At 40.5% G+C, this 23,748-nt stretch overlaps 1 protein-coding gene across 7 annotated transcripts in view; it reads left to right on the forward strand.

Moving 5' to 3' along the window:
• The window catches only part of FLRT2 (fibronectin leucine rich transmembrane protein 2), a 94,163-nt gene extending 71,513 nt beyond the window's left edge, over positions 1-22,650 (forward strand). For 6 of the 7 annotated variants that reach the window (XM_045901353.3, XM_064571446.1, XM_064571448.1 and 3 more), the window contains one exon: positions 16,380-22,650. In XM_045901353.3, the coding sequence (XP_045757309.1) occupies positions 16,786-18,768 (1,983 nt within the window). In that variant the 5' untranslated portion in view covers positions 16,380-16,785 and the 3' untranslated portion in view covers positions 18,769-22,650. Of the gene's footprint in view, positions 1-9,846; positions 9,930-16,379 lie in introns of those variants that run through there. The other variant, XM_064571447.1, reaches the window with a different exon arrangement.
• The last annotated feature ends 1,098 nt before the right edge of the window (positions 22,651-23,748 follow it).

Consider the following 23,748-nt stretch of genomic DNA (forward strand, 5'->3'; position numbering starts at 1 on the left):
ACTGTCATCAGAGGTATGAAGTCATTGTTCGCTGGCCTGAAAAATAGGGGGTGGATAGATTCTTGGAACTGCTGGGGGTATATGACCATGGTACTTGAGAAAAGAAGATTTTCAGCTCCAAGAGTGAGAATGCTGAAGTCCTAGAAACTGAAATCCGGTTCAGAGTGGAGGTCCAGAAGGAAGACTTTCCAGCGGTGTACAAACAAATTGCTTTGCAGTCCTGCTGTGGGAGTGGGGCATAAGTGAGCTGCTTTTCAATCACCTCGTTTTACAATTGACTCTGGCATATCTTTCTTTTCCACTGCATTGTGAACTATCGAAGTGAGGTATCTCTACCAGTTTACGTGGGCTGCCGTAGTAAAGCCCCACAGACTGGGTGGCTTAAACCACAGAAATTTATCTTCTCACAATCCTGGAGGCAAGAAGGGTGAAATCAAGATCCACAGGATTCTGAGACCTCTCTCCTCAGCTTGTTGATGGCCATCTTCTTCCTGTGTCTTCACATGGTTCCTCTCTGTGTAACTGTGTCCTGATCTCCTCTTCTTGGAAGGACACTGGTAATATTGGATCAGGGCCACACTAATGACCTAATTTTAACTTAGTTACTTCTTTAAAGACTCTGTCTCCAAATATGGGCACATTCTGAGGTTCGAGAGGTTAGGACTTGAACCCATGAGTTTTGCAGGGCACAACTGCGTCCATAACAATCCACTACTTGTCATGTGTGGACATTCAATAGTGAACTAATGAACGAATGAATGAATGGATATTTATTTTGGCCGCTGAGAAGCCAGTCCAGGCCCTGGGAGAAGGTTTCTGCAACCTTCAAGAGCATATCTCAAGAGCATAGCCTGGAAGGGCCATATAGGCTTCGGATGGTCATGGCCTTTGGCCCGTTGCACATCTTGACCTGGTGTGAGGGTGCAAGTCACAGACAGGTCTGACGGTGGTACTGTGGTCAGTCACAGTTTGAGGAATTCTCACTGATTTTGAGATTATTCCCATACTCTGACTTCCCTGAATAGTGATCAAGAGAGTCAGGGGACAGAACATTCTGAGGAAACATTAGGGTTAGGGCTTAGCAACAACCAAAGGAAGCTAATGGAGGTGATTATTTCACCTGAGAATCTCTCCATTAGGTCCTGACCCTAAGTCTCCAGTTTCTGACCCCATAAGTCCCTCAAAAGACCAACTCATCTCTTGTAAAAAAATGAAGCAAAAGACTTGGGTCTAAAAAAATACAAATTGAATTTTTTTTTTTTTTAAAAAGACTTGTTTCTAGAAGCACATGAGCTTTCAGGAGGAAACAGACAGTGCCCAGGTTCTTGCCCCTCTTGAGTGGGGCCCATCCTCACTGCAGGGAGCCAGGCAGCAGTGCCCACCCCCCTCAAGTGAGACAGAACAACCTCTCTGGAATGATGCAGTCCTGCCCAACCCTGGACAGCACTGGCAAATTTCTTGTCAGTAGGGCCATTAAAAGCTGCTTTTTCAAATTAACTAGGGTTGTTTTCCAGGCTGTGCTCATAGCTTCAGAAATAAAAAATTAAAAAAATTATAAAGTCAGTGCTTTTCCTCACCACATAGAATAATTTATAGTAGGGAGCAATTTACTTGCTAGGGAACAGCGGGTGGTCTGTACCTTTCCCAGTGAAAGGGACATTATGCTAAACAGGGTGGCTGGCTTCAGTGCTCAGGATAGAAGGGGAGAGACCATTCTAATTAATTATGTGGCTGTCTTTACCCAGCATGGGTACCTCACTTTGTATTTAAAGTTCTTGTTTAGTCAAAGCTGTATTTCTTTTATTTATTTATTATTTATACTTCATCTATTTCCAAAGAGAATTTGAGACAGCTGAAAAATGTGGGGGTTATTTATCCTGAAATGGGACATTGAAAGAAAATTCTGACAGAGTATGGAGCTTACTTTGCCCCCCCGCCAGGTTCCTCTTCTCTATAACATTTTCTGTTCTACTTTATCCCTTCCCCCCAAATTTCTTTCAGCTCTTTGCTGTACAGATTCAAGTTGTCTCTTTTGATCCTTACCTTCTCTCACCATACCTTCCCTGTTCTAGTCCATTTAAACTTGGGCTTCCCATTACCCTTAGAATAAATCCAAATGGCTCTCCAAAGCCATGAGACTTTGTGCAAACAGGCCTATCAGTGGCCCTCTGTTCACTCTACTCCTCACTAAATAAATGCCAGCCACGTTGGTCTTTTCATTCCAGGAAGAGGTTAGGTTCTTCCTCCCTTGGACCTTTGCATCTGCTCTTATTATGCCTAGACATGGTGTTGGCCTCTTTCTTCCCATGCACTGCCCTCTCTTCTCCCAGATCCCTCATTCATTACAACTCCTCATTCTTTGGGAATCCCATTCTCCAAGATGTCATCCATGACCGCCATATCTAAACCCACACCTATCACCCACAGTGATATTCTGTCACCCTTCTTTATTTCCTTCATGACATTGCTCACAACTTTATCATTCTTGTTTCATGTGTGTAGTTTCTTTTCTGTCTTGCTTTCTAAACATGTTACTTTCCTGAGTATAACTACTTTATCTTTCTCAACTTTGCATCACAAGGATCCCATCCTGTGCCAGATACATAGTAAGTAGCCACTCAATAATTATTTGATGAATTAATGAGTGAGAAATACTAGCTCTAGGCAAAGGTCAGATACTCTTCACTTGATTTAGAATGTCTGCCAAGAATGTTTGGATTTCTAGAGAGAGTAGCATTCTAATACAAAGGAATTGGTTTATAATTATAAAATTTTATAATTTTATAATCAGGGACCTAGTGAGGAAAGGTTTTTTGAGGAAACCACATCATGTTAATTGGCTGCCCATTCAAAGTGTATTTTTCCTTGACCTATTTCTTGAATGTTTTGTCTCAGAGAACAGACCTGCCATTTAGATGTAATCCTTTAGAAGATAAACCTTGTCACACCAATCATGATACTCCCAAGGGTATGGAGACCCCGTATTTTAGTCAAGCGTGAGAGTGTGGCTAAGGAAGCAATGAGTAATCTGATCTCATGTCATGCATATGATGCCGCCCTCATCGATCTCAGTATTTTAATCTGCTTTATCATCCCAAACATCATGTTACTCTCTAATACTTGAGTTTTTTATTTCATTTAGAAGTGAAGATTGGAACTCTTTTCTGGACATTTATCAAGTAGCTGAGACAAAGATGAAACACCAGTCTAAACTGTCTTCTTGCATGATTGTGTGTGTTCGTTACTGGGACGACCTTTCAGCGGTGTTGCCTCCCTCTGGTGGTGGCTTTGTGTACTTGAACCTGGGTGGCACTGAGTAAGGCTGTAGATTGCTTTTCTTAATAAAAAGAAAGAAACAAACAAAAAAAAGGTCATCATGTTCTGATGTGTGTGTGTGTGTGTGTGTGTTTGTCGGGGGTGGGGGAGAAGATCTTTTCTTTAAACAAAGAATTAAGTGGTTGAAATTGATTGACAGCATATAATTACGAAAATATAAACTTTCTGCATTGGGGATAAAGTTTGAAGCCCGCAATGTTCATAAATGAAAGGAGTGCTCTGACTGTGTGTAAACCAGTAAAAGGATCTGTTCGTATGTTTAAATTCTCCTTTGTTTGGGAAACATATCTTACTTAACACTTCATTCAGATGAGAAAAGCTGTTAGAGTCGATTTTCCAAAGATAGCTTTAAAATCTGCTGTGTATTTTTAATATTTTGCTTTGAATGATTCCTTTTGTGTAGTGTGAAGCTTACACTGGACAATACTAATGGCTCTCATCTGGGGTTTAATTTTCAGTCTGGGAAATCCCTTGATTTTATTTTATCCCATATCTGATCATGCTGGGCGAGATGCCCTTGAGAAAAGGAGAAGGTCAAGGATAGGAAATCATCATCTTTCTTTTGTTTCTTCTTCCCTCTCATGCCTCAAATCCAGAAATAGTCCCCTGAACATAGCCTGACACTTCAGTGTGACAGGTGTTCAGAAGACGAGGAGGCGCTCTGTAAAACCTGTTTATTCAGTGAGGAAATTTTATACCATTTACATTCAGAGCCATCCCTATGATACTAAAATAGGCTTATGCAATGAATTTTTCATTTTTTAAACTCAAAACCAGGTAACTCACCTGCAAATACACACTATGCAATTTCATTTCATGTGCCTGATCAATATCACTGACTGAAATCTATATTCTCCTTGTGAAGGAGACAACAAGATTTTCTGTTTCATTATGCATATTACATATGTGGTGCAATATTTTGGTGGGAAAATGGGTCATGTTTATATTTTTGGATTCAGTTTATTTTTTTCATGAGCTTTTTTATAGCTCTTAAAGTTCCCGACCTATTTTGTATGGATTCTAACTATGCGGAATGGTAAAGGGTTGTGCAATTAAAGCACAGTTGAACTGTCACATTGAAATTTGTGTAAATATTTATAAGCTATTGGCATTATATGAGAAGGAACACTTGGGTTTTTCGTTGTCGTTGTTTTGGGGTTTTTTTTTGTTGTTGTTGTTCTTTTCTTTTCTTTTTTTTCTTTCTTCTTCTTCTTCTTTTTTTTTTTTTTTTTAGAAACACAGAGTTTCTGTAGTAGACCATAAGGACTTATCTGAATTCGGGTCACAATCATCATAGAACTGAAAAGTTAGGTATCTAGGGTGATTAGACGTGCCTTTCATCAAACCAAGTTCATAATAATGGGTCAGGCTGACCCCATTTCAGTCGATAAGAGCACAGAATTTGATGTATTTTGCAAAACAAGTATAGTGCTATGGCAATTACAATTATTTTTAGTTGCATGTTTTATGCCCTTTTCTAAGGTCATCTAGTTTCTTTTTATTTGAAGACTATTCGTCCATCTCTCTACCTATCTCTCAGTCTCTCCAGGTAGGTTAGGGTTGCTTAAAGCCTTTGAAGCCTTTTCCAGAATATTAGCTTGGTGTTTCCTTATGAGACCTCAGATTGAAGTTGTCAAAGAGTTTTTACAGACTGCCTCTTCAAGCAAAGTAATCATCTGAAGGTTGCTTTTTGATTCATCTATTTATTCTATAAACACTTCTTGAATGTCTGACATCTGCCTTTGTAGGCTCTGGGGAAACAGTAGTGAGCAAAAGCAGTCCAACCTCTGCCCATGTAGAGCTTACAGGGAAGCAAGAAAGGGGTTAGGAGCAAGGCTCTGCGGCTCATGCCTGAGTTCAAATTCTGTTCCTCCCTGTCCCTTATCTCATGATCGGCTTTGGAGAAGCTACCTAACTTGGGGCTCCTTCTCTCTGTGGGGGTAGTAACAGTATTAAATGTATTGCTTTATTATGAGTCATTGTATGGAAGGTTCTTAAAAAAGTGTCTGAAACTGCAAATGCTAAGTTGGAAATGCCTTTAAAACACTGAAATGAGTAAGTCAAGTGGGTGTTTGGAGCTAAGAGGGGAAGCTAAGATGGAGACTGTAGTTTATTTGCATATACAGATGACAATTTAAATTTAGGGCTTGGTTGCCATGTCCTATAGAAAGAGAAGAAGAAGAGCACCTGGATCCAAGCTTATTGGACTCACACTGAATGCCTAGATTGAGGAGAGGAAGACTGCAAAATAGGAAATAGGAGGAATGGGAGGAAAACCAACAGACTATGATGTCATAGCTACCGGAGATTGAGAATGGTTCAGGAATGGCATGCACAGCAGGTCTAAATGATGCTGCAAGATAAAGAAAAAAGAAGACAGGCAAGAGCCCTTTGGATTTACCAACCCAGGACTGATAATTGATGTCAGTGAGACATGCTAGTGTGAAAGTAGAGACAGGAACCAGTGTGGAGAGTGATGGTGGGAAATGGGTGGGAGGTGAGAAAACAGAGATTCGATTATGAACCAATCTTACTAGAAGTTTGGCTAAATCTTAGAAGAGAAATGGGGCAACAGCTGGAGGGGGGTGATTATTTTTTTTAAGTGGAAAATACTAAAGAATGTTTATTTTTTAAAGATTTTTATTTATTTATTTTAGAGAGTGCTAGAAGGGGAGGGACAGAGAGAGAGGGATAAGCAGACTCTGTGCTGAGCACAGAGTTGCACTCGGGGCTTGATCCCATGACCCTGAGATCACGACCTAAGCCAAAATCAAGAGTCAGATACCCAACCGACAGAACCACCCAGGCACCCCTAGACAATGTTTAAAAATAGATCTAGTTTGAGACAGAGAGGTTGATACACAGGGAAGGAGAACATAGAGAGATATATTCTAGAGAGGCCTGTGGGGCAAGGGCTCAACAAGAGAGATGGAGTGCTCAGCCTTTGAGGAAAAGAAAGTGGATGCAGACGCAGATGGACTCAGATGTTTGGCAACAGAAAGACATGAGAGATCCTGTCTGATGTCTTCTGCTCATCTTCAGATTAAAGTCATGGTTGTCTACTGAAAGTGAGAGGAGAAGTTAGGGAATTTAAGGAGAGTGAAGATTGACTCCATCTTTGAGGAGAATGAGGGAGAAGTTTCCAGAGAAGTAGAACAGCGTTGCTAGATGGGGGGGCGGCCTCACTGTAGGTTAGTGATTTCTTATTTAAGGTAGACCTCATGGGTGCTATTAGGTGACTTTCTCTGGTGAGAATCTGAAACTCAGGAAAGCGCAGGGGAGATTGGGTTTGTGATTGGGTGGATTTGTTTGCTTGATTCAAGGTGCAATGAAAGAATAATGGGCAGAAGAATTTTTGAAATAATAGATTGTACACCCAATAAGATAGGAGGCGAATGTGGTGGGAAGAGCACCAAATTGTTTTCTTTTTTTTTTTCTTTTAAAGATTTCATTTATTTATTTGAGTAAGAGAGATCATAAAATGGGAGAGGGTCAGAAGGAGAAGCAGATTCCCCGCTGAGCAGGGAGCCTGATGCAGGATTCAATCCCTGGACTCCGGGATCATGACCTGAGCTGAAGGCCATCGCTTAACCAACTGAGCCACCTAGGTGCCCTCTTTTCTTTTTTATCAGAAAGACTGAACTGGGATTCTATGGCTAGGATTTGCTACTATTTGAATTTGAGTAAGTCACAGATTTGCAAATTCTGGATAATAATAACTTATTTCTCATGGCTCTGTGAGTATTGCACTCAGTATTTGAATATTTAGCTGAATTTGAACTCAAGTTGGAAATGTACCAGAGGCTTAGTGGTGCATAAAGTGATTGTAGTCATTTGCTTATTTCTTCTGTTGAATTATTAAGGGCAGTGTAAATAGCAAGCTCAAATCTCTTGTCCTGCCCCAACATAGCTTGCCTCTCAAAAAAAAAAAAAAAAAAAGAAAAAAGAAAAGAAAAGAAAAGAAAAAAAGAAAAAGAAAAGAAAAGGAGGTTGGAAGAAGGGAAGAAAAGAAGATGACTTTTCATTCCCCTCTCCCCCACTGTAGGTGAATGCTTGGGGTCATGACAGACTAGGGGGCAGCATGGAAAGGGACACAAGTATTCAGAGTGAGCACTGCATTTTTGGTTCACAGGACAGATGATAGAAGAAGAAATCTTTCAGACTTTCTGGAGTCAGGTGTTCTTATGGGATTGTTTAGAAAAGGTCCTTTGCAGAATGAAAAAAAAATGATCTAGCAAGATCTTTCTTAAAATTACTGTTTGTTAGATTACTGATCTCACTTTCTACAGATTTTTTTCCCTTGGAATTCAAGGAATTCTTGATACCTACATCATCTCATCCCAAACTATTAGTATACAGAAGGTGGCCATGTGTTGGGCAATTGGTGACTAGCTTTACTCCTTCAATAGCTTTTGCCGCAGTGGCCCCACATAAAGACCTTCCCAAGCTGTAGAATGTGGTGACAGCCAACTTGGGGTTCTTTGAGATGAAGTAGGCAAGGAAATTTTGCTGTTTTGCTGGCAGCCTATCAACAGCCTCAAGTCCTTCAGACTCCCCCAATCCTTGGCACCTTGCTGCTGCCCCTCAGCTGAGCTGCAGCTTAGTTTCCCACTCCTGCTGAACCCTGGAGTCACAGGGAAGAAGAGACAGTGGGTTCCCTGGCATAATTACCCTTTATTTATGCACTAGTCCATCTTGGGAGTTTTACTCACTTCAGATGCCAGGCTACTGATAGTTTTGTATGTTTAATGAGTAAGGAGAGACTTTTGTTTTTGCAGGGAAGTGCATGTTGGTTTTAATACCATCGTAACTAAGACCATTTATAAAATCATACCAGGAGCTAGTATTTTCTTAGGGAAAATTTATAATACCGTCCTCTGCTCATACCATCCATATGACTTCAAGCAAATTACTTCATCTCTGTAGACTTCGTTGAGGTTGGTAGACATATCTCCTATGGGTTGTTGTGGGATTACATGAGATGAAACATATCAAAATGCTTTTAGAATTATAAAGAGCTTTATGCAAAGAGTTATTTGACCTGACGTCAACTGACACTCAAACACGGGCCTGTGCCATAGATATCGTTCTAGTAACCGGGTCTATGCCTGGCAGGGAGTGGGCACTCCCCACGTGTTTGCTGGGCCGTACTCGGTGCTGGTCACACCATGTGAGTCTTGGAAATGGAAAACAAGACTCACATGGTGTGACCAGCACCATTTCCATTCTGGGCAGCACATACCAAGACACAGAGGCATCAGCATTGCTAAGATTCTGAAGCAAATGAAAGAAATGGGACATTTACATAGGAAAGGAGAAGATCTGAGAGACCCAGTAAATGTCTCCACATATTCGCAGTGTTGATGGATGGGAAGATGTATGTGTATATCTCCAAAAGAAAGAACTATGATCAATGAACGAAAGAGGAAAGTAAAATTTGATGGATTCAAAAGAACCAACTCGCTACTAAATTCAGGACAAAAGCTCCCTGTGCAGGAAGCTTTTTGTTATTGTTGCTGGTTTTTAGAGTTAAAATGGGAATGGCCAACACATAATGAGTGGATGTTTTCCACATGTTCAATAACACTTGAAATGATTTACAGCCTCACAACAACTGTGAGAGATTAATACTACCATTTTCCCCAATTGACAAATCAGTTAACTGGGGCCAAGGGAGGGGAAGCAATGTGCCCAAGTTAACACCACTGGCAAGTCAGAAAGCTATCCATGTCACCCGTCGCCAGAGCCCAGCGCACTTTATTAAGTGCCTACTTGGTATTCTTAGTTACTTCACATGCATTACCTCTAGTCTTCCCAACAATTTTGTGAGCAATGCTTATTATCCCCTCCTGAGATGAACAAAGAGACTGAAGGAGGTTAAATCAAATGCCTGTTGTCATGCTTTTGAAGAGTGGCTGAGCTCAGGTCAAACCCAAACTTTAACTTACCCCAAACCCTTTGCTCTTGCCAGGCCACCACATCTACAGCTCCACCTCTTACAAGTCAATTTGATCCAAAAAAGAGAAAAACCAGTTGCTTCCATGTCCTTATAGTGGGTGTCTGGGTGGTTGAGCCCTAAAGTGGTTGATCATCAGATCCATCTGGGGAATATTGACAAAATGCACATGCAGAGCCTTCTTTGAAGACCTATCAAACCAAAAATCTGCAGGGTAGTACCTAGAAACCCTCTTTTTCCATCATCTTCCCCTAGTGTTTTTGATGACCCTTGGGGTTGGAGAATCTCTGAATCAGATGACGGGAAAAAGTCCGTCTCAGAGATAAGAGCCTAAGAAATCAGCTATTTTCCTTGCTTGAAACATGAAGTGCTCAGTATATGTTTGTTTGACCAAATGAATGGATGGATGGATAATTGAGTTAAGTACCTTTTTTGGAAATGGATTGACAAATATATAGATATGGGCTCTAGGGGGTCCATCCTTTATGGACTGTATACTTATTTATTTTCTTTAATTGTATTGGTGCTATCTCAGTAAAATTCTTCTCTATTAGTGTCTGCTCACCCCTGAGTTTAAACACCATGAAGGCCCAGTCTTGCATCCAGATATGCAGATTTTTAATGGAACCGAGGAATGGTGAGTGGGGGCTTTCTAATGGATGTAGAACATCAAGTGACAATGACGAATGTGTCCTCAAAGTTTATGCACTTGAGTTTTTAACATTGGTTGCTTGTTCTAAACTTATTATTTGAACCAACTGCATTGGAAACCATGGGGGAACAACTCTTCAAATGTGTTAGGGAATTTTATGCTTGCCAGGAGAATAGCTCTTTTTTTTTGGTCCAATTTTAATATTTTCAATTCGAGACTGACTGGAGCCAGGGAATTGTCAACTGTTTATATAAAGTGTTTCCTTTCCTTCCTTCCCTCTTTTCCTCCTTCTCTCCCTCTTCCCTTCTTTCTTTCTCTTTGTTTTAGCAAAGAAAAATATCTGTCTAATGAGAAACTTCAAGGGGCTTGGTTGAGGGTCAGTGAATGAGATGGAAAAATGGCTTTAAGTTAGGGGGTAGCTATTGTTTTATTTTTCCCCAAATTCCTCTGCTAATCCCCACACCTTGGCCCGCTAACCATAGAACTCTCCTGACTGTTATAGGAACAGTATTTATAACCTATCTTCAGGGATGTGGAAATGTGCACAAGATCTATAAATTGTTTTAGTGTTTCCAGATTGTAACAGAGACATTTGTAGTGTAGTTAGGCCTATGGATTCTGCACCTGTGTGTCTGATTTTAAGCATAAATTATCTATCTCCAGAAGTGCTAAGTCCCAGGTACCCAGGGAAACTTTTGTAGAGAATCCCTCTTCAGGTTAGCTTTCTCATTCATAGCATTCCATGCACTGCACTGTCTTGTGACAATCCAGCCAACGCTGAGACCATTAAGATTTTATTGGGTTTGTCCTCGTGTCATTATATTATGCAATCGGCAGGGCTTGTTGACAATTCTTATTTTCTGAACTATGATTTTTAGAGTCTGAGTTTATTAAGCGCTCCTGGAATACAGGCTCCTGGAATTAATTAAAAAAAAAAAATCTTCTTAGCACTGGGAGAGAAACACTTTGCTGAAAGCTTTTACATGATTTATATGCTTTGAGTCTCAGTTCCTATGAAAAGAGTTAAATTAGAGTAAAGTAGCCCAGAATAACTGTGCCATTACAATCAGCTTTAACAGACTGGCAGGGCCAGGTTCTTGGGGTCTCCAAAGAGCATTTGTTCCGTGTTGATTTATACTCAGCCTTTGGAAACTGTGTTTTCTACTTTCAGTGAAAATTCTTGTTTTTCCTTAACACCTTCCATTAAACCATTCTTCACAATCTCTAGTTTCCTGGAGAGGAAGCATATTCGGTGCAGTATTCAAATAGGAAGGGGTGGGGGGGAGAAGAAAACTTTTGCTCTCAATATTTGAAACTCATAGTGTAAAGCAAAATCTTTTATTCCCAATATTTAGAGACTTATAAATGGAAATGGCTAGTGACCTTGAAACATGGGTTTGTTTATTATCTTCTGGAAACAGGACTCCCTGAGTGAGAAGCAGGAAGAGTTGGGAGAACATGCTGTGCTGTCCAAGTTTTATTTCTTCTCTCCACTGGGCTGGGTTTCACTTCTTTTTTTTTTTTTTTTTTTTTTTAAGATTTTATTTATTTTTTTGTCAGAGAGAGAGAGAGAGCACAAGCAGGAGGAGTGGCAGGCAGAGGGAGAAGCAGGCTCCCTGCCAAGTGGGGAGCCCGATGTGGGACTTGATCTGAGGACCCTGGGATCATGACCTGAGCTGAAGGCAGACGCTTAACCGACTGAGCCACCCAGGCATCCCATGACTTTCACCTCTTGATCCAGATTTCAACCAGCTTGGGTCCATGTGCAGCACTTCTGGAATCTTTTCCCTTGCTTGTACCTTTTTAGCCTTCAGATCATCACATAGACAATCCTTGTCCTGCAGCATTTTCCCTGATACCCCGGGGACTAGTTTAGAGCTCTTTAAGCACAACCATAATTCTTTGATACCCTAGTATTAGAACACTTTACATAGTACCATAATTCCCTGCTTATTCATTTCTCTCTCCCCTCACTGACTTTAGTCAAACTCGTGAAGCCAAAATCCACATTAGCTCCACCTCAGACTGTATCCTCATTCTAGTGCCCTATTAAATGCTGGTTGAATAAGTGAATGACAGACATGTTACATTTTCATGTTTTCTTGGTGTCCTTGGCAAGAGGCTTTTTTAGGTTCTATTTATTAGAAACCCGATGCTCAATTTCTTCTATAAAATTAGAATAATAATGCTAACCTTTAAGGTACTTCTAAGATGGTGTGGGTCTGTGGTTCATAACTGGGGGTGATTTTGTCACCCCAGGAGACATATGTAAGACCATGTCTGGAAACATTTTTGGATGCTCATGGCAGCAGCCCCACACAGAATTATCCAGGCCAAAATGTCAATAGTGTTGAGGTTGAGAAATTCTGGAGTATATGGAAAGGCATAGAACTTGGTATGTTTAAGGTGATTTTATTTTGCAATACACATTAGAGTTTACCTCTTTGGACAACATAAATAATAATAATTAGGGAGAGTAACAGTTTATATTTATTATGTTCTTGCTTGTGTCCAGCATCATGAAAGCTTTTGGCAAATACTATCCTAGTTAATTCTCCCAAGAAAACTATGAGTTAGGAACTGTTATTATCCTCATTTTTCAGGTGAGGAAAGGAAGGCATGAAAGGTCAAGATGATGCGGCTATTCCGTGTCAGAGATGGGATGAGAACTCGGGGGCTGTGCTTTTGACCATTCTACTATACTGCTTTCTTTATGAATAGTCTCCAGCTTAAGGTCTGAAAGCATTTCTGCTTTTAGTATTCTGTAGGAATTAGCACTGAAAATATAGAGGAAATTTTAGCCTACTTAAATGAAAAAAAAAAGTCATTATTGCCTATGTTTGTAATTTTACACTTGCACTAATTTGAACAAAGATACAGTATATTGGCTGACATATATAGGCTGTCATTGATCCAAGGATCACAACAAATCTGCTCTTTTCTGTAATTTTTTGGGATTCTCAAGAAGTTCAAAGAAAACCCTGAGAGCTTGTTTTCATTCGGAATTGAAGTTGTCATAGCTGATCAACACATCCTGATCTCGATGGGACTTTTCTTCTGTTAAGGTGGATAAACAGTGACAGTTTGTCCGAAGTAATCCTATTAGAGGATTTCTTCAGGACCACATCCTCTTCTTACATAATTACGAAAGAAGCACTCTTAAGTAGAGTACATCAGCAAGAGATCAAGGCCTGGGGCAAAGGATGGGCTGATGGGGCTTTTCCCCTCCTTCCATAAGACACAGTGCAGGCAAATGGCAAATGTATAATTTGGAAGCATGATAGTTTCCAGGTCCAAAATCTGAGTATTTTGTTATCTCCCAGTGATTATTACTTTGAGGTTGTTAGTTGATGAACTTTCTAAGCAAATTCTGTCATCCTCAAGAATTAGCTCATTGTTTCCAGGGCCTTAAAACTTGGCTTGTAAACATAGTTAAGAAACATCTATTCTTTTTACTTAGGAACTTAGAACACTGGAGCAGCTGTTTTTCTGTCTTGGAAATTTTATTTATTGTGTGCTACTCGAATACTCGAAGGAGTACTCCCCCTGCCACTTGTGGAATACTCGAAACTGTGTTAGGTTCTAGTCTTTCGGTCTCACTTCCCTACCTCTTATGAAGAGTAAATGTTAATAGCACCAAACAAATGTTTGTTCTTAAATAAATCCTGCTTTATCAAGTGGGCTGCCCTGATTACAAATAACTTTTTAAGCTCCTACTGGGCATTAGTGCTTGTCACTCAGATGTACATTTTCAAGGGTCTGTGGAGGCCAAGGGTATGGTGTAGTCATTGCACTACTCCACATGCAAGCTGTCATTTATGTATAAGATGTAATCTGAGACTATCTCCTGGGGACAGAAGTGAGCAGTATGCCTTATGCTTACTCTTCCTAAAGAGTCATTTGACATGCTCTTGCATTTGTTTTATATTTAAGGAAGTAAAACATTTGAATGATTAAATAAGATGTTACTGTGTTTAGGGCAATGCCTCTCAAATGTTAACATAACTCCCTAGGTTCTTGCTAATATGCAGATTCCGCCTTTCCAACAACTTCCCAGCTTGAGATCACACTCCTGGACCAGGATCACCCTTGAGTAGTTAGAAATCAGGGAACACTGAGATGGCTTAAAAATTTGAAATCCGAGCTAAGGATGACATCAGGCTGATGACATTAAACTCATTTTTCCTAAACTATCCCAGTTGTATTATAAATTATTCTTTAAGCAGATAGGGAGATTTTTGCTGGGGGTTGGGGGATGGCTCCTGTCTAGTGGTGAAATGTATTTTTGTAAGTTTTAACAAATTAAATAATTTTTTCTAAAGATTTTATTTATTTTTTTGACAGAGAGAGACACAGTGAGAGAGGGAACACAAGCAGGCGGAGTGGCAGAGGGAGAAGCAGGCTTCCCACAGAGCAGGGAGCCTGATGCGGGCTAGGTCCCAGGATCCTGGGATCATGACCCAAGCCGAAGGCAGACTCAACCGACTGAACCACCCAGTCGCCCCAAATAATGTTTGGTTTTTAATAAAGTCATAGCTCAGTCTGTTTTGCCTGGACAAAGATTCCCTATTCCTCCCCTTTCCTTTTAAAGGTTTTCGAACAATAAAACATGCATTTTACTGTTTCAGGTCATCAGAGGCATTTTTTAGGTGGTTCACAATTTTTTTTTTTTTTTAAGTTGTAGAACAAATTTACAATATCCTTGACACTTAGATAGCATTTACAGTGTTGTGTGTTTTTTTTTTTTCTTTTTTAAATTACTTTTCTAAAGATAGCTAAGGGAACAGTTTCAAATAGTTCCTGTGTGCTTCTAGATACAAGTTGTTTTGAGTTTCTGTCTGTTGGTGAGAATTAAGAAACTCATAGCTTGCCATGTCCGGTCTTGTTAGCTTATTTTGTAAGGAAATCAAATCTAGCACCTTTCAATTAACTGCTTTACCTCTCTGATCTAAAAACAGACAGGACACGTTGTGGAGCAGGAAGGCATGATTACTATCTGTGGATTGCCTTTACTTCCCCAACTGGGACTTCTATCCTGTCAAAGTCTGCTGAAGGTCCTTCTTAAAAAGTAGGAAAAAAAAAAAAAAAACCAACCCTCACAGATGTGAGGAAAGTAGTAGTGTTGAAAAATAACTTATTCCCAGTCATGAGCTTGGCAGCTCTTAAGGGGATCAGAAGGGTGTATCTCATCTGTACCCGGAGGTCCCAAAAGAAGGAATAAACAGAAACGTATCATGGACAGGAGTCCAGTCGCTTTCCTTGGTAACTCATGCGTAAGCTGTTTTGGAGAAAGACAAAGATAAGAAGAGGCAGGGTGCCTGGGTGGCTCAGATGGTTAAGCGTCTGCCTTCGGCTCAGGTCATGATCCCGGGGTCCTGGGATCGAGCCCCGCATGGGGTTCCCTGCTCAGTGGGAAGCCTGCTTCTCCCTCTGCCTTTCTCTCTCTGTCTCTCATGAATAAATAAATAAAAATCTTAAAAAAAAAAAAAAGAAGAGGCAAAAAGTGGGGAAGAAAAGAGAAATCTCTTTGCCTTCATGCATGCTTCTGTGTGTTACTTTTAGTCCTCTCCCTCAGTGTCAGATGAAAAGGACATATCTTTTATTTTATTTTTTTAAATTAGTTTCAGAGCTAGAATTTAGTGATTCACCAGTTGCATATAACACCCAGTGCTCATCACATCGAGTGCCCTCCTTAATGCCCATCACCCAAGTACCCCATCCCCCTACCCACCTCCCCTCCAGCAACCTTGTTTGTGTCCTAGAGTTCACCATCTCTTATGCTTTGCCTCCCTCTCAATTTTCCTCTTATTTTATTTTTCCTTCCCTTCCCCAGTGTTCACCTATTTTGTTTCTTAAATTCTGCATATGAGTGAAATCATACGGTATTTCTCTTTCTCTGACTGACTTAATTTCTCTAAGCATCATACCAAAAGGGCGCATCTTTTTAAACGACCTTATCAGTCCCTATCTTGCATTTGTTTATTTATAACTAGAAAGGGTTTCATGTGTTTGCCCTCAAATTGTATTAGTTACTCAGTCACTTGTGTCATCTTGAAACAAGATGACCAGTTGGATTTGTAGGTGATCATCATTATTGATTCAGTGGATTCAACAGTGTGCCTTGCACTTTTCTATTTGGATATGCAAATGGATATTTAAGAGAAGGTACTGATTGGGATGTAAAATTCATAGTATGATCACTGAGGGTGAGGGTAACAGTATGGTTTTCCTTTGAAAATCAGATAATTGAATCATGTTCCTTTCTTGAATACCTTCTCAACTAAATTATTGTCACTCAAAACATCACTTTACGCCAACTCCTGCCTCTGGTCATTTGGTCCCAGGCACATTGTTCTTGAAGGGCAAAGAGTTAGATCAGCACTTCATCCATTAGGACCCTTAACTGACTTTTTTCTCTTTGCTTTCCTACAACAGATTGCAGATTGAGCTTAACCAAGAAGTTCAGAGTCTAATCAACGCTGAACTGATCTACAACACGAGAAGGGAGTTCTAGTTCTGCCTGCCCAGTTGGGTCCCTGATGACCGCTGATAACTTGGCTTCACTCATTGCCTGTGTGGAAAATTCTCCCTATTGATTTTTTTTTTTTTTCACATGGAGGACAGTAACAAAGAAGACAACATAGGCTGATAAAACCAGAGACCACAGGAGAATTCGTTTACCACAGGCCTTTGAGACTTTTCCTCTAGTTGGAGTTCTGGACTTTAACAGAACCCTGTCCAGTCATTTTGGTTTTGTTATATATATATATATATATATATTTTTTTTTTTTCCTCTTTTTACTTTCCCCACCACCTTGTATTTTGTTTCTGTACTTCAGAAATGGGCCTACAGACTACACAGTGGCCCAGCCATGGGGCTTTTTTCCTGAAATCTTGGCTTCTCATCTCCCTGGGGCTCTACTCACAAGTGTCAAAAATCTTAGCGTGCCCTAGTGTATGCCGTTGTGATAGGAACTTTGTCTACTGTAATGAGCGAAGCTTGACCTCAGTGCCTCTTGGGATCCCGGAGGGCGTAACCGTACTCTACCTCCACAACAACCAAATTAATAATGCCGGATTTCCTGCAGAACTGCACAACGTCCGGTCCGTGCACACGGTCTACCTTTATGGCAACCAATTGGATGAATTCCCCATGAACCTTCCCAAGAACGTCAAAGTTCTCCATTTGCAGGAAAACAACATTCAGACCATTTCACGGGCTGCTCTGGCCCAGCTCTTGAAGCTCGAGGAGCTTCACCTGGATGACAACTCGATATCCACAGTGGGGGTGGAAGACGGGGCCTTCCGGGAGGCTATTAGCCTCAAACTGTTGTTTCTATCCAAGAATCACCTGAGCAGTGTGCCTGTGGGGCTTCCTGTGGATTTGCAAGAGCTGAGAGTGGATGAAAATCGAATTGCTGTCATATCAGACATGGCCTTTCAGAACCTCACGAGCTTGGAGCGTCTGATTGTGGACGGCAACCTCCTGACCAACAAGGGCATTGCCGAGGGCACCTTCAGCCATCTCACCAAGCTCAAGGAATTTTCAATTGTTCGGAATTCACTCTCCCACCCCCCTCCTGATCTCCCAGGTACACATCTGATCAGGCTCTACCTGCAGGACAACCAGATCAACCACATCCCTTTGACAGCCTTCTCAAGTCTGCGCAAGCTAGAACGGCTGGATATATCCAACAACCAACTGCGCATGTTGACTCAAGGGGTCTTTGATAATCTCTCCAACCTGAAGCAGCTCACTGCTCGGAATAACCCCTGGTTTTGTGACTGCAGCATTAAATGGGTCACGGAATGGCTCAAATACATCCCTTCATCTCTCAACGTGCGAGGTTTCATGTGCCAAGGGCCCGAGCAAGTCCGGGGGATGGCTGTCAGGGAGCTGAATATGAATCTTTTGTCCTGCCCCACCACGACCCCTGGGCTGCCTGTCTTTACCCCGGCCCCAAGTACAGCCTCTCCAACGACTCAGCCCCCCACCCTCTCTGTCCCTACCCCCAGCAGAAGCTATACACCCCTGACTCCCACCACCGCCAGACTGCCTACAATTCCTGACTGGGACGGCAGAGAAAGAGTGACACCGCCTATTTCTGAACGGATCCAACTCTCTATCCATTTTGTGAACGACACGTCCATTCAAGTCAGCTGGCTCTCTCTCTTTACTGTGATGGCGTACAAACTCACATGGGTGAAAATGGGCCACAGTTTAGTAGGGGGCATCGTCCAGGAACGCATAGTCAGTGGTGAGAAGCAGCACTTGAGCCTGGTTAACCTAGAGCCCCGATCCACCTATCGGATTTGTTTGGTGCCCCTGGATGCTTTTAACTACCGAGCTGTGGAAGATACCATTTGTTCTGAGGCCACCACCCATGCCTCCTATTTGAACAATGGCAGCAATACTGCTTCCAGCCATGAGCAGACGACTTCCCACAGCATGGGCTCCCCTTTCCTGCTGGCGGGCCTGATCGGGGGCGCAGTGATATTCGTGCTCGTGGTCTTGCTCAGTGTCTTTTGCTGGCACATGCACAAAAAGGGGCGCTACACGTCCCAGAAGTGGAAATACAACCGGGGCCGGCGGAAAGACGACTATTGCGAGGCAGGCACCAAGAAGGACAATTCCATCCTGGAGATGACCGAAACCAGCTTTCAGATTGTCTCCTTAAATAACGATCAGCTCCTTAAAGGAGATTTCAGACTGCAGCCCATTTACACCCCAAATGGGGGCATTAATTACACAGACTGCCATATCCCCAACAACATGCGATACTGCAACAGCAATGTTCCAGATCTGGAGCACTGCCACACGTGACCGCCAGAGGCCCGGCGTCAGGAAGGCGGACAGTGAGACTCTGGCGACCACACACGTGTGTACACAGAGAGACACGCGATTACATTTGATAAATGTTACCCAGATGCATTTGTGCATTTGAATACTCTGTAATTTATACGGTGTACTATATAATGGATTTAAAAAAAAAAGTGCTATCTTTTCTATTTCAAGTTAATTACAAACAGTTTTGTAACTCCTTGCTTTTTAAATCTTAAAAAAAAAAAAAATAGTCGCTGAAGTACTGTACAGGGTTGTACAATGAGAACCCAACGCCAAGGCAAAAGACGGAGTGATTCTTCCTCATGATGCACATTAACCATTTTGCTGTGGAAGCTGTCAGAATAAATTCCTTTCTTACAGTCGGTGGTCAGATGAAAGGGCAGATTAGAGTGAACTCATCAGGGTAGGCTAAGTGATGTGGGTAAAACAAGAAATGGCCCAGATACCTTCATGCTATTTCTGCACTTCCTGATCTGGAAGAGAAGTTAAAAATCTCGAAATATCAGAAAGGAGGTAGTTACCCTGGTTTGACCCAAAGCAGGAAATATAGAAAAGCATCACGAGGAAGCCCGTTCCTGTAAGATAAGTTAACCCAACCCGGCAGAATCCAGCAAGTGACATGTTTGGAAAAGAACTTCAAACCCGGGCATTGGCTTTCTGACCAGGAGCTTAAAAATCACTCCTCATGCTTCCCTGATTCTATGTGATAACAGAGTTAGAGACTTGAGTCTGATTTCGGTCATCTTCAGGGACAGGTAGGATGTTCCAGCAAGAAAACTCCCTTTAAAAGTGTTACTATTCAAATCATATGTCAGGTTGAATCACATTCAACAGAGATATATTCTAGAATACTTTTTTAGAAGAGGCTAATAAAATAATGGGAAGAATTATATTGAATGGAATTATTTTTGATAATGAGAATTATTTGGGTTAGATTCACTGCAGCTATGTCAACATGATATTTAGACCAACAAGAGATTAGTGTTTGGAATATACTAAACTTGTTATTTAAAAACTATTGATACCATTTAGACAAAAACAAGTGATCAGCAGTTCTGCTCTACTTTATCAAATGACTGTGTTAGTATCATGTTGAAATAGCTTGAATTAATATCTTTATCCCCTCGCAAATTTGTCTTCCAATCACCTCACATATATTTTCGTAATTAGCTGTTTATGCTACATTTGTTTGTTTGTTTTCTCCCACTCTGCTTAAAATTTAAAAGAAAATTTTGGATGCCAGTCTTGGTTGCACAAAATATCCGTATATACTTATACACTTTAAAATGTATAGTAATTTTCAGTGTTAATAATTCTATGGGAACACATCAAAGCTGGCTGAAATAATGTTTTGTTTTGTTTTTTAAGCAATACTGAGTTTCCACCTTGGACTGATTTTGATCCTGTTCCATTTTTGAAATTTCATTTATTCCTTTTCAGTCTTGGATGTTCCTCTTCTTTGGGAATCATAGAGGGATAATCAATCTTTTATTAACAGGATAACATGAAAAATGAACAAGTCAGGGAACATAGGCTTGTTCCCCTAATCTTGGCAGAGTGGGGCATAGAGCAGAGGGCATAGAGAAGGGAGGGATGTCTGTGCTTAACTCTAGATATTTTGGAAGCAATGCCCATCTTCACAAACTATGTATAATTTACTCCTTTTCATCCCTTAGATGTAGAAGGGCTATCGATTGCATACATTATCTAAAAAACACACACCCTTGGAAAATTCCTTCTAAAGTCAAATTTCACCGTGTTGCATATTTCCTTTACCACTGGCCATTTTTTAGGGACCTATGAAGTTAATGTCACAATCATTTTTGCTTTTCTCTCTCTCACTCACTTTTAACAAAATAGAACTGTGATGTGTCTTCTTTGTAAGAGTTTAGGTATAAAATGCTATGCAAGTTTTTTCTTTATAGTAAGAGCTTTATTTTCTTTAATAATGTACCCCCAACTTATATGTTTTAATCTCCCTTGTCTCTCAGAATAAGCAGAAAATATAACTGAAGTTATAATGTTGTAGAAGCAAGAATCGAAACCGCAGTTGAGCTGAAATTAGCTATGCATTAATTTGAATTAATTCTAAAGTGACTTAGGTTTCCATTTTAGTATATTAGCTAGCAAATTTTGGCTGTTGCTTTTTTAAAGCTAATTCCACACAGCGAAGGGACAAGACAGTCTGTGAAGGTGATCAGTGTAACAGTAAGCCATGTAACATTCAGGACAATGACATGGGATTTTGTGTACTTAACTGGATAATTCCCTTCCACTGTGCTCTTCCCCTTGGCTGTGTAGATAAAACTCTGTGTTCAAATGATGGTACTTTGATTTCTGAGGGTTTTTTTCTCTCTGATCCACAAAATAATCATTCTCATTTATTTCTATTGCGTGTATAACTCCGGTGTGATATTTGGCTGCTGAAACGTTTTGCTTTGGGCCAAGAAGACCAATATTGGAGAGGTTTCTATGATGTCTTATGGGATTCCTAGAATTATTTGGGGCTTAACTGGTACAATGAAGACCTAGTCACTTGAAATGATTCCTTTGCTAGAAGATGTTCCAGAAAACATAGAATGTAGTTAATAGGTTTCACTTTGATCTTGCACATAATGTGGCAGAGATTGCTAAATCTAAGATCAATCTCCCATTTGTCATAACATACCCGGGGCTCTCACTTACAGCAGGATAGAAAGCACGTCACGGGATTTGTAATGTCTTATGTGTCTTAGGAAAACTGCTGAATAACCAATCATCAGTGTTGGATTAGGCTTTGACTGGCATTTTCAGTCACAGGAATGTGTTCTACTCTGTACTTTAGCCTCTCTTGCTGTCATTGGTTCGTATTTTGAGATTAGTCAAGAGTCACAGTTGAAAGTGCAGGCCAAGTCTGTGAACAAAGCCATACATAAGCTACTGGCTTATAAAGAGCTTGATACCATTTGACCAAACAAGGTGATCAGATAATACACAGCCACTTTCAGAGCTAGGGAACTGTCACTGTGCAGAAACAATTCTAAAAGGAAAAGGTATAGCCATGATCACACAGATGTTATTGATGATTATTCATACCTAGGGTTGTCATTAATACCTATTTGTTTGGGGAAATGTGCTTGAACAGAGAGAGGCTCTGGGCTTCCCTCAAAAATGCATTAACAGCTCATCACAAAAGACAGTCACGGGCAGAGACAAAAGTGTGTTTCCCTGCCTAATTTCCCTGTGTGAGAAGTGGAAAACATTCTATCCCATGAGAAATAATGCAATTTCTAGTTATCTGGATGTTCATTGAAAATATATTAGATATATTTCCTGAGGTAAAAACAGAAACAAACAAACAAACAAACAAAAAACAAAACAAAACAAAAAACCCTGTGATGTGACTAGTCTGGCAAAATTATTAACGAAGTAGCTAATTCTAAGGCTCCATTTCTTATCAGTGCAGATCATGATGGTCTTAGTCATTTCACAAGATCACAGCTTACTTCCCCTCTGTGGAGAACCAGCTCTGCATGTAGCCAGCAGGACACCCAGTCCAAACATAAGTTACGGGGAACAGTTGCTGGGTTAGTTTGGGGAACATCAGCTGGAGAGCTCAGTGTAACTTTTGACCACGAAGTGGTTAATTGCCATTGACATCTTTGTTTATAGCATTTTTCGGGAACCTACAACAAGGAGGCATTACTTTAGAACGTGAGAAGAATGGTTTTGCCCATGATTTTCCTGCTTCATGGGCAAGCTAAGCAGTTTCATTGTGCCCCAAAGGGAAAGAGATACAAACACAAAACAAAACACTCTCCTAGTTCTTAATCTTTGTCAAAACTGGCCTGATATTCTTTTTTTTTTTTTTTTAAGTCAAAATACTAATGAAGAATGCTATAGTTTACACCCTTCTCTGATTTCTTCAGCAGGGTCAAAAGACAATTGCTGGCAATAGGGATGCTTGTCACAGATTGTGGGGAGAAAGATTTGTACATGTATGATACTGTTGTTATAACCAACGGATCAGATTCTTGTGCTATAGTTTTCATTTTTCTTTTTCTAGTGGCACATCCACCAGAAGAGCACAAAGCAAGGCCATTGCAACAGGCATTTTTAAACTAGCATGAAACACACACACACGTGCACACACACACACAAACACACACACCGAGGCATTTATAAAAATATCCATAGGATGTAAGATTTATAATCTTTTTGAGGCAAGGTGAAAGTATCGCCACTGTCTGTCCTTCCTAGGACCAGTATATATTCACTGAAAGTTAATCCCGATGATTTGTTATTGTTTGAACCATATGTTGATTTGCTTCTGGTTTATGTTTAGTGTGTTCTCACTGACAAGGGACTGCAAGGGCCTGGAAGATTCTGCATTACACATCCGCTGAGACCTACCATGTCGTACACTTTGTTAACTACAAACTTCACTTTACACTATACAGTACCTTGTTGATATATTCAGTAAAAGCTTATTTTAAAAGAAAACCACATTGCGTTTATCTGAGTAAGTTCATTGGGTTACAGGCAATACTTGTGTTGTTAATGTTAAAAAGAAATGTGGGATGCTTCCTGATGATGCAGGGATGAAGAAAGTAGTAGGATTTTTCCTTTTCTCCTACCTTGAAGACAACTTGTGTTTTTTAAGGTCATTTGATCCTTTTTGTGTGAGGGGTTTATATGACATCTTCATGTTCTTTTCTATTTCCCAACTAGATTTTGTGTTTCTATGAATATCTTTTCATTATACACACGTACATCAAGCATATTGTTTTGTATTTGTGAAATCTGTGTTGGTTGGGATAGAGATAAATACCAATGTAGTTACCCAATCAGAATCGTCTTTTTCCCTATTTCAAAACATAAGCTATCAGTTTTAAATGTCAATTTTCCTTACGAATTCTCGTGGTACATTTCTACTGCAGATTTCTTTATAGCTCATCCACCCATACTTCCAATGAGCAT

The sequence above is a fragment of the Mirounga angustirostris genome, unplaced genomic scaffold (assembly GCF_029215605.1).
Source record: "Mirounga angustirostris isolate CCGP_5_RB_7025 unplaced genomic scaffold, mMirAng1.0.hap1 SCAF_9, whole genome shotgun sequence".
Lineage (NCBI taxonomy): Eukaryota > Metazoa > Chordata > Mammalia > Carnivora > Phocidae > Mirounga > Mirounga angustirostris.